Source organism: Pseudoliparis swirei, chromosome 23 (genome assembly GCF_029220125.1).
Source record: "Pseudoliparis swirei isolate HS2019 ecotype Mariana Trench chromosome 23, NWPU_hadal_v1, whole genome shotgun sequence".
Taxonomy (NCBI): Eukaryota; Metazoa; Chordata; class Actinopteri; order Perciformes; family Liparidae; genus Pseudoliparis; species Pseudoliparis swirei.
In genome coordinates this window covers 7,680,393-7,691,808 of record NC_079410.1, presented here as the reverse complement: position 1 = coordinate 7,691,808, position 11,416 = coordinate 7,680,393, and the positions used below count along the sequence as shown (strand labels likewise).

Sequence of the window (11,416 nt, the reverse complement as noted above, 5' to 3'; positions counted from 1 at the left end):
GCATCAGAACACGTGCAGGAATATAAAACACATCCTAATATCTCAGCTTACCGCCGGCGGAGCTTAAAGTCACAATGCTGAAACGAGCCCACACACACACACACACACACACACACAGACACACACACAGACACACAGACAGACACACACACAGACACACACAGACACACACACACACACACACACACACAGACAGACACACAGACAGACAGACACCGACACACACAGACACATACACACACACACACAGACACACACACAGACACACAGACAGACACACACACACACAGACACACAGACAGACACATACACACACACACAGACACACACACAGACACACACAGACACACACCGACACACACACAGACACACACACACAGACACAGACACAGACACAGACACACACACACACACACACACACACACACAGACACAGACACACACACAGACACAGACACACACACAGACACACACACACAGACACACACACAGACACACACAGACAGACACACACAGACACAGACACACACAGACACACACACAGACACACACAGACACACACACACAGACACACACACAGACAGACACACACAGACACACACACACACAGACACACACACACACACACACACACACACAGACACACACACACAGACACAGACACAACACAACACACACACAACACACACACAGACACAACACACACACAACACACACACACACACACGCACCAAACACACACCGCACATGTTGGAGGCAGGTGATTGGTGCCAGGAGGCGACAGGCCATAAAGTCACACCTCCCCTCCTCTCCCCTCCTCTCTGTCTTTCTTTCCGAACCCTTCTTTCTGTGCTCTTCATCCATTTTGTCTCCCTCTCATCGCTTCTCTATTTGTCGTTTACACTCTGCCCTCTCCCTCCGACAGACCCATGCATCCTCCAGCAGTGGAGTCAAGGCCTTGGTGGTGGTGGTGGTTGTGGGGAGGAGGGGGGGGGGAAGTGGATGAGCATTCCTGCTGTCTCTGAGGTGACGCGGCACAGAGGAGCCATTGACGGCAGCCCTGGACCCCACAGCCTGCTAATGCTGGAATGTGTGATATTGTGACGGTTCAGTCACACAGAAATGGGCCGGGCAGAATTCCCTTAAGAGCACTTTACACTTTAATCTGTAGCTCTTGAAGTTGATTTCTTTTCTCTCTCTCTCTCTCTCCAGACAACACGTGAGTGAGCAGCTGTTGGTTTCTGCGTCTTTGTGAAAGGATAAGCGTCGCGGCATCAGGAGCAGGGGGCGGGACTGACCTCCATCACTGTATAGCACTTTGTGGAATATGCAAGTTTCTTAAATCTGCTTTTTAAATCTGCGTGATTCCCTGTGCATGTTAGACGGAGCGCTGCTTTTAACCACATGCCCAACTTTTCAGCACAGGATGAAATCAAACATCAGAATTAACTTGAATCTGCCTTTAATCTCTGCAACAATGGAGGCCGACAGCTTGAGGAGCACCCGTGTCTGTGGGTTTCATTTCTTTGTTGGTCCTACTCTGTTCCTGCCCGGCACACAACAGGCCCGGCTCTTCACCCAGCAGCTGAACCCCCGTGGCTCCATCTATGACTCAAGGCTGCATGCGGCAGCACAGATTCAATCGCCCCTTTGTGTCTGTGAAGAATGCGTCTTCTCTGGCTTTTTTCTTTCTTTTTTTCTAAACAGCGGCGGCAGAGAAAGGGAACGACAGGAGCATGCGTAATTGAGAAAGATTTACATCTTGGCATGGGATTTATGCTTCTTCCGTAGAGGCTGATACTGCGGCGGTAGCTCTTCTTTCATCAGGCTGGTGCAACTCCAGATGATGCTTTATGATTGAGATTGAGAAATTAATATCAGGCACCAATAAAGTAGACGCGTTTCTCTCCACTTTCCTCCTGTAAAGAGGAAGCTGTATTTGCAAGGGTGCTGTGCTGATAAATTTGATCTTGAAAATATCCCAACGTAATTCCCTGCAATTTCCTGTTTAGCATGGAATCAACATCAATACAGCAAAGGGTAGGAGTAGAGGGATGAATTATTATCGAAGCAAACAAAACACTTGGACAAACAACGAGTGGGTACAAAAATATCACACCATTAAAACCAGAGGGCTCTTTTATTTATCATGGAAATAACTTCTTAAAAAAACGTTAATTAAAAAGATAAAATGTTCATGACCTGCTGTGTGAAATATTTTCTGAAGCCATGCAGGCTGACAACCTCATGTGGACAAATGTGGAGCGTCTGTGATGAGTCCTCTTCCATCCTGGCTGGATAAAAAATCAACCACTGCTTTAAGGAGCTGTGTGACGTAAAAGTATGAACCATAAATGTCTACTGTATACAAAAAGGCATTTTACCAGTAGATTAAATACCCTGTTTTCCCACACGGCGTGCACATCAATTTCCAGATACACATACAGGTGTAAAAATGCAACTCTTACGAACGTGTATACAGTTGGTATGTAAAGTATTCAGACCCCATTAAAATGTTCACTCTTTGTTTCATTGCAGCCATTAGCAGCATTTGAAGTGTAACCCTAACCCTAACCCTAACCCTAACCCCCCCCCCCCAATACCTAACCCCCCCCCCCCCAGACCACTCCGACCGGGGATTGCCGGTCGGCTTCTCTGGCCGGATCAACGACGATGGCCGGCGTCAGTCCTCCGGATCGGAGACGCCGGCCGGAGAAGCCGGCCGGAGCGTACTGCTCTGCTGGAAATCACTGCTATATACAAACTCTGTTTCGCTGCTCCGTGACGTCACGACTACGAGCGACGTCACCACATCAAAGCGCAGACTGTTTCCATGGTGACTCAGTGACGTCACGGAGAATGTCTTGTCCGCCAGCGTGCATTAACATCCGCCAGCTAAATCTGCCAGTAGGTGGCGATTTGAGTCTGTGAACATATTCATGCATCATGTGTCCCTACGTGAAGTGACGTGACATTTTCTCAGGGATTTTGTTCTTTATTTAATGAGTTGGCGTGTCGTGATATTCATGCGTGTTCAGAAGCAACGCTCCATCATGTCAAGTCATCTGAAAGGAGGAAGTCAGAGGAAACATGCATACCCAAAATCAGGTTTAAAGAATTAAAATGAGGATTAGATGAGAAGAAAAAAGGATTTTGTGTCACAAGTCAAATTTCATTTTTAAAGTGCATTTTATCCTATGTCCTTGGTTTATGAAAATATACACAAATGTATAGGCCAAAGATTTTAAACGATATACTAGAATTTCCTAACTTCTCCTTTTCCGAGGCAGCTGGGTAACTCTTGAGGGAGGGAATGGACCGCGGTTGTGTGAAATGTGTCTTGCAGTTACAGTATGAAGGCAGACAGGAAATGCGTGGTGCCAAGAAGAAGAATGTCTTTTTCTTGGCATGTGGACAGGAAATGTCAGCCTACTCTTGTCCCTGGGCCTCCTCCATACAAACAGGCCTCCTGTTTGGGGTCCCTGAAGCTTACACGAGAAAGTGCTCTCTCTCTCTCTCTACAAACGTCCTCTGAATAAACGACATGCTGAAATAAATACACACTTTTCACTCGGCCTTGGTCACTTGGAATAGAGTGCTGCAGGAATGAGAGCCTAAAACACATACACTGTCAGTATTTTTGTCTCTAAAAATAAAGTGTTTGGGTGTGATGCCTGAAATAAAACACCAGTCCGCCTTTCGCTACGTGGTTGTAACATGAAGTCCTGCAGCCACGATGTAGTTCATAAACGGTTTATTGTCAAGTTAGGGGTTATCTTCAACTCTGGACCAGCTTGACATTGTCATGATCTGGAGTTTGTGTCTCGTTTTTGTGTCTTGTTTGGAAGTTCTTGTGTCGTCTGTCTCCCTGTGATTGTCTGCCCTGGTCCTGATTGTTTCCTTCTGTGTGATTGCTGGCCCCGCCCTCATTGTGTTCACCTGTGTCTCGTTCCCCGTTGTCCAATCACATCCACCTTGCCTGTGTATGTAAACCCTGTTCGTCTCATTCCCAGTGTGGCTTCGTACTGTTTGGTCCGCGTGTTTGTCGTCCTGTTCTGGTTTCTTGGAGTAAAGATTGTTTTTTGCAGTAATGTCGGCATTTGGGTCCTCTCTCGCTGAGACAACCGTGACTAGTCATGACAGACATGGCCTGCTACATGAACCCCAAAGGACACACGGGACAACACAGCTCAATATTTATTTCTTCTTTCTTAGTTGTTGGCTGGTTGGTTCATCAGGTTAAAAAACCTTAAATACACAAGCAAAAATTATACGAAAATGTTAATAAACTCTAAACAATTTCTATCCAACAAATTAAACGCTCCATCATGTCAAGTCATCTGAAAGGAGGAAGTCAGAGGAAACATGGTTCTGCTTTAGAAGTGAAGTTAAAATGTGTTGAGTGACGATATGAAGTCCTTCACGTTGACACCCTGTGACTCACGACCTGCTGCTGGAAGGACTGACGTTCATAAGCTAACATCAGTGTTGCACCACAGGATACGTAGATATTTAGAGTGTGAAGGCAGATCTTATCATCCAACGAGCAGAATCTGTAAACAGGTTCATCATCATCACTTTGATATCAACAGGTCTCCTTCATCTCTTCTCAGATGCTTTATGCGTGCGGTTATTCTTCTGCATACGCAGGTTTTACGTGTTTCTGCTTGTCTTGCTGTTGCCTCTGCCCCCCCCCCCCCAGATATTTGAAGTGTCATTTATTTGCACACAGGGGGCCGGGGGATCATCAGCTGATGGTACATGCCGGCCTGTACCACCAGCCTGCGGGTGGGGGGGGGGCCGCGGGTTGAGGGTGCAGGGGGTGCACGCACAGACGCTTGGCCTCGATGATGGGCTCCGGAGGAGCGCCGACCCGCTTCCCCGGATTATCTGAGAGGAGGAGGAAAGAAGTTCTGTTCACTTTCAGACCAACAACAGGAAACACAACAGCCAACCGGTCTGAATAAATACTGGTCACAAAAAGAATAAAGCTGCTGCAACATGTATCCTGCCCGGCAACACGATCCATTACATTGCGTCAGCTTAAAGACGCTCGACCCTCAGAGTACCGACCTAAAGACTTCTTATTGAGCTCCGCTTCGCCCTCCTTCTGGATGTCCCGAATGATCCGCTCGTCGTCTTGCTGTAGACAGACAGACAGACACACACACACACACACACACAGTGTTGTCGTTGACGATGAGATGAAGACAGCAACACATTCACTGTTTTATCAAAGTGAGAGTAACTCTTGTGGTCCCCAGATAATGGACTTTTAAATAAACCCTCTAGCTGTCATCTCAAGGCCCGCGGGTCAAATCTGACCACCTGACGGCTTGAAAGGTTTATGATCCCCAGAGAGTGGGTCGTGGACCTTTGACTTTACGAAAATAACCGGATTATTCATGTGCTGTCTATAGAAAACACGGTGGATGAATAACGTATTATCTAATCTAATTTACACTCCTTAATGAGACGTTCACACCGAAAGCTTTGCTCTACTTGCGTGAGTAAATCACTATTTGTGAATCCGCCGTATATCTACATATACATATATATATTAGGGCTGTGAAACGATTAACATTTTTAATCAGGTTAATCACAGGTTTCTGTGGATTAATCCTGATTAATCACATATATACATTTACAGGGCTCTCAAGACGGGCAAGAGCTCCTAGAAGAGTTGTTGACGGGGGGGGGGGGGGGGCGATCAACATATTGAACATATTGAACACCCCTGCATTAAAACATGAAAGAGCCGAGAGTTTTTTTCAGCGTGAGAAATACGATGTGTGGCGGGAGTGCGTGAGTTAAGACCGAAATGCGTGAGTCTCACGCTCAATGCGTGAGTCTCACGCTCAATGCGTGACACTTGAGAGTCCTGCACTGCTCACCAGCGCGCACCGGCATCCGAGCTCTGCGGCGCGCGAGACGGAGATCGGAGTCGTGTTAACGCGACACGTAGAGACAGAATGACATGCTGCTGGAGAGACGACCAACAACAGACGGATTGGAAGCTCATTCTGCGCATGCGTTAAAAAACAACAACTAGTTAAACCTGTAATTTAATTAACTGAGTTAACGCGTTATTTTTCACAGCACTAATATATATAGATACATATATATATATAGATATATATATATAGATACATATATATACACATATAAATACACACACATATAAATACATATATATATACACACACATATAAATACATATATATATATATATAGATACATATATAGACACACATATATATATATATATTAGGGATGCACCGATCTGATCGGCGCCGATCCATATCGGCCGATATTGCCATTATCGGTTTTGATCGGCGTTCTCAAAACGGCCGATCAAACCGATCGATCAGATGACGTAACATCTGCGAGAACTACGAGAAGACGTTTCAATCGCCGCGCACCGCAACGGAGACGATGCGCCCGGCGAGGGCCGCAGAGTGAGAGGTCAGAGGGGATCCTCACCACCGAGCGGCGTCCCCGTCCCCCGAGTTGAATCTCTGGGTCGACTCAGCCGACTCTCACATGTCTGCTCCTATAGACTGATGCTCACGGTAAACACATTCGATCAGGAGCGCGCGACTGTTTTGATAACGTTAGCGGAAGGATTTATGTGACAACATCCGGTTTTGCAAAGTTAGCGGAAAGAACCACGTGAAACAACATCCGTTTATCAAAATAAGATGTCGACAAATCATACACGAGGATATAAAAGTAAACAATGAACTGATTTTATATCTTTATAGATCGTTTCTGAGATTTAGCTTAAATTATGCTAACATTAAAACATTTTTACTGTACCAAGGAAGAGTTTATAAAAATAAGTCAGACTTTTGTATGTTAAAAAAAGTCCTGTATATAGATTTCCCCAAGATTTCCAGGAAATGAATGATGCAGATGTGTTCCATACATATCTGAAATCCCCTACAATAGCAATCAATCAATTTTAATGTATCAATTAGGACATTTTTTAAAGTAAAAGTCCTAAATGTTTAAGAAATCTGTAATTTCTTTAATGTTTGAGTTGCTTTATATATGTATTTCCTCATAGTCCTAGGCAATAATGCTACACAATAAATAGAATGCTTCAATCGACACCGTGATCGGTGATCGGTATGATCGGATCGGCAGATACTGATTTCAGTGATCGGCACAAAAAACCTGATCGGTGCATCTCTAATATATATATATATAGATACATATATATATATATAGACACACATATAAATACATATATAGATACATATATATTATATACACACACATATAAATACATATATATATATAGACACACATATATATATACGTATATATATAGATATATATACACATATGCACATACATATATATACACAAATATATATATATATATATATGGAAGAAATAATCACTATTTTCCAGTGTCTTAAACCTAAATTAAATAGATTTACATCATAATAACAGCTAAATGGTTCTACAGATATTTTTTTACATTTATATAAATGCAAGTGCAATATTCTCACACTCGAATAAACAATAAAGAAACGCAAAGACATATTTAACAATATGTTGTGGAGTAGTTACAAGTATCCAGTGATAGTTACAACCCTTGAGGGCGGCCATGATGCCGATGTGAAGACGAGCGTGACCCCCCTCCTCCTCTTCATACGGTAACGGGGCCTTGAGCTCGACGACACCAGTAGAAGTCGAGCTTTGGCCGACGTAGCGCTCGTTGTGAGGAAGCTGTGGAGGTCCAGCTCGTGCTTCTCTAGATTAAGAAATAAACCTTCCACCAGCGCCTGGTCACCAGGAGTCAAAGGGGACCAACTGGGGCCCCAGAAGCTCAGGGTCAGTGTGTGTGAGCGCCGGCTGAAAAGACGAGACGGACCGGACGTTTCCATGACAACGGGCCTCACCGTGGGGTCCGTCCAGAGGGAGCACTTGTGGCAGTGCTCGCAGGGCTCGCCGGGGTTGTGCGCGTGCTGACAGAAGTGCTTGTAGCCTTTGATCTGCTCCCTGCACAGGTAGCACATGAGGCTGCTGCAGCGGCACGACATCAGGTTGCAGCCCTCGGACTTCACCAGGCCCATCGTGCACTTCACGCACTTCCTCACCCGGGCGGCCGTCATGCGCTCCTCGCTGCGGGAAAAACAAAACGGAAGAGACGCGATAAGTGAAAGTCGTCCCGGCGCCGTGCGGACGGTGTTGAGTCTTCCTCGCGCTTCTCTTAATCTGGAAGTGGAGCGAGGCGTTTAGTCTGCGGCTCGGCTTCACGCCGTGTTCCCTTGAGAAGGTCGTGAACACAAAGGGTTCATGAGACACCTGGGCGACACGCCGTGGGACTAAAGACAGGATTATTATATTGTATCAGAGACATGTGATGTCTATGCTCGAAGATTCTGTTTAATATGCATTTATTTACTCGTCTCTCTGCCGCCGCTCTTTGGGATCGATTTGGATTTATTTATTGAGTATTAAGATAAAGTCAAAGGATCCTCTCTTAGTCCCACAGCAGTTTAGTGGATCGTACAAACAAACCAGCGTTAGCGTGAATTAGAACTACTTAAATCACAGGTGAATCAAACGGTATTCACAATTAATCTTGATAAAGATAACTATTATCTCTATTTCTAACTATTATCTCTATTTATAACTATAATCCCTATTTGTATAACTCAAAGTCCTCTGAGGCCTCTCTGAGTGACCAAACCCCAAAATCTGGAGGGACTCAAGTTGCCATGGTGATTCTGTTAGTAACGCCTTCCTGCCCCACGGATGTTTCCACCGGGCCACTTCCTGCCTCTCTTTAAGCACCAGGAAGTAAAAAAAGATCTGTGTGGCGTTCAAAACAGGAAGTACCGGCTGCGGACCTGCTGGGCCGCAGGAAGCAGCCGGCCTCGCTCACTTCCTGGAGTGAACCGTTTACCCAGCATCCTCTCCGAGGGCGAGAAAACAGACAAATGAACACGGGCTGCGACAAAACACGTCCGCTAAGACGCGTTCAAACGGTGGTGAAGATTAAGATTTAAAATGAAAACTATTTTTATGATGAGAATATTTAGTTTATCAAGATTCTGGGGCCCAGAGAATAGGCAGTACGCTTCCTGAACCCCCAACGGAGGCCCAGCACATCCGAGTGACGGGGCGTTGATGGAGGCGTTCACTTACAAGAACTGCCTCTTGCGGATCTCGTCCTTCTCCAGGACCTGCTCACACGTCTTCCCCACGTGCTGCTTCCACTCGACGTGGCACTTCCTACAGCTCTCCTGAAGGAAGAAGAGAAGACGGGGTGAGGACAGACGTCGTGTGTAGGGATGAGGAGGAAGGAAAGAAGGAGAGAAGGAAAGAAGGAACGCAAAAGACTCGCACTGGAACATTTATTCACGTTTACAGGGATCATCGAATACCAGGAGACGAATCCACAGCTCCTCATCCGCCCGCTTGGCAAACACCAGCTGCAGTACCCACTTCCTCCACAGGCGGCGCTACACGCTGCGTGTGCTGCCACTGCAGGACGTGGACTTGCAGACAGCTTCTAGGTGTGGCTCTCCATACAAATGTGTGTGAGCGTGTGTGTGTGTGTGTGTGTGAGAGAGAGACTGCAGCAAGAGTGTGATGTGATCGCTGCTGACTGCTTGGTTGCCTAGAAACAGCAACTCCATCCTCCAGCCTCCTTCGTCGCGTCAACTCGAGACGTTCAGCGAAAGGATGTGATGCTCTCTCTCCCCCTCTCTCTCTCCCCCTCTCCATCTCCATCTCTCTCTCTCTCGTCACCATAAATATTTGAACCACTCATCTAATATTGAAGACCGTGGCGTATGACAGCTGATGCAGCACGTTTGATCCATTTCTCCACGACAACCTCCAGTCTGACCCTGAACCCCCGAGAGGAAACCCGAACGCCCTGTGACCTCTTCACACACCCTTCATCACTGTGTGTGTGTGTGTGTGAGATTTCAGCTACCAACAGGCTACATGCCCTCACAATATTCACTGAGGCAGCTGTGTGTGTGTGTGTGTGTGTGTGTGTGTGTGTGTGTGTGTGCAAGGTCAGCCAGAGGGTGGAGAGTTGGAAAAGCCAGAGCTTTCTTTGGCATTTGGAGGCAAACGGTAAAGACGCTCTAAACCCCCAAAAGCCCGTCACAGGCAGAACGTGGTCGCTCCCCGCAGAGGAGTCGATAAGGGAACCGGCGGCGTTCACATTGTTGTGGCGCTGCATAAAAAGAGGGAGTGCCCGAGCAGCGACAATCACGAAGCACCGGCGTGAATCAGAGTGACTGGGATAAAGCAGAGTGAGAAAACAGTCTGAGGTCCACGATACGGGTCCAACGTGGGTCTTTAGAGGGAGGGGCGAGGGGCGAGCCACAGGGCGCAGCCTGGACTCAAGTGTCAGGAAAAGACCATCACACAAAGACCAGGAGGCAGGGAGTGAGGAGGGGGGGGGGATGGAAGGCAGAGCGGTGACAGACCACCCCCTGGTGGTAACCTAGAGACCAGGAGGCGGGACAGTGTAAGACGGAGAGCGTGTGTGTGCGTGTGTGTGCGTGTGTGTGTGTGTCTGGGACCTGTTGGAAAAAGCTGTTGAAAAGCAGGAACACACCTGAGCTCTTATAGCCAGAGACATCGGAGTAAACCCCTTACAGGGGGGGGGGGGGCGTGCACGCACACACACATATTTATGTACACATGAGTGTGGCTAATGTGTGTTAAACTTTCATGAGGCACAGATATCCCCGATGTGAGCGACTCATCGGGGATATTGAGCTCGTTTGACTCGAGTCAGTCGCTCCCGCCGCCCCACTCCGCTCTCTCGGGTCCTACCCTCCTTCCTCCCCTCCCAGTATCACCTTCCTCCAGCTTCATTCATACTTTGCCCCCCCCCCTCTCTCTCTTTCTCTAATTCCTCTGTTGGTGCAGGCTGCAGCAGCCCTTATAAGGCAGCGCCGGCAGCTCGCTTCTGATTGGGGGGCTGCGGCGTGGGTGCGGCGGGGCGGCTTTTTACTGCAATCATCAAATCTGAGTGCAGGTTTGATAACGCATGAGCAGCGCTCACGGACCCACGGGGACCCGGGGCTCAGGTTCTCGTCTGCACCGTCCAGCGGCCGACAGTCACCATTTCTCCACTTTCATGAAGTAATCATTCGCAGGCCGGGAACAAGCGCCTCCAAATGTCCTCATAATCCACATGTGGAAAACATTAGCAGGGGAGCCAGAGGAGAGGAGCAGGAGGATTGGGAAAGAGAGGAGAATCTGGGTCAAACTTGACCTGGACCACATTTGAAATGGAGGAAGAAGTGCGTCCAACCAGTAAGAAACCAGTATGAGGGGAGTGGAGGGTGCAGCCAGCCAATGAGGCGGCGCTGTGGGGGAAAAGGCGGGTGGGCTCGCGGATGTGTGTCAGTTACATAATGAAGCCCCT

General features: G+C 47.3%; 1 protein-coding gene across 2 annotated transcripts; it reads right to left on the bottom strand.

The window, feature by feature from the left end:
* Positions 1–4,182: 4,182 nt before the first annotated feature.
* LOC130188095 (E3 ubiquitin-protein ligase RNF216-like) lies at positions 4,183–9,512 on the bottom strand. Of its 2 annotated transcripts, XM_056406181.1 has the most exons (5): positions 9,383–9,507; positions 9,166–9,263; positions 7,914–8,136; positions 5,074–5,143; positions 4,183–4,890 (listed from the first exon to the last, which is right to left on the bottom strand). In XM_056406181.1, the coding sequence occupies exons 1-5, from the start codon at positions 9,428–9,430 to the stop codon at positions 4,748–4,750; spliced, it is 582 nt and encodes a 193-aa protein (XP_056262156.1). In that variant the 5' UTR covers positions 9,431–9,507; the 3' UTR covers positions 4,183–4,747. The 2 variants fall into 2 exon arrangements, with proteins under 2 accessions (XP_056262156.1, XP_056262155.1); XM_056406180.1 differs by having other exon boundaries at positions 9,166–9,512.
* Positions 9,513–11,416: the final 1,904 nt, after the last annotated feature.

Coding starts and splice junctions, on each gene's coding strand:
- LOC130188095 (XM_056406180.1), bottom strand. CDS start 9,374: ATGTTCCAGTGCGAGTCTTTTGCGTTCCTTCTTTCCTTCTCTCCTTCT. Junction 8,137..9,165: donor ATCCGCAAGAGGCAGTTCTT/GTAAGTGAACGC, acceptor TTTTTCCCGCAG/CGAGGAGCGCATGACGGCCG. Junction 5,144..7,913: donor CCCTCTGGACGGACCCCACG/GTGAGGCCCGTT, acceptor GTCTGTCTACAG/CAAGACGACGAGCGGATCAT.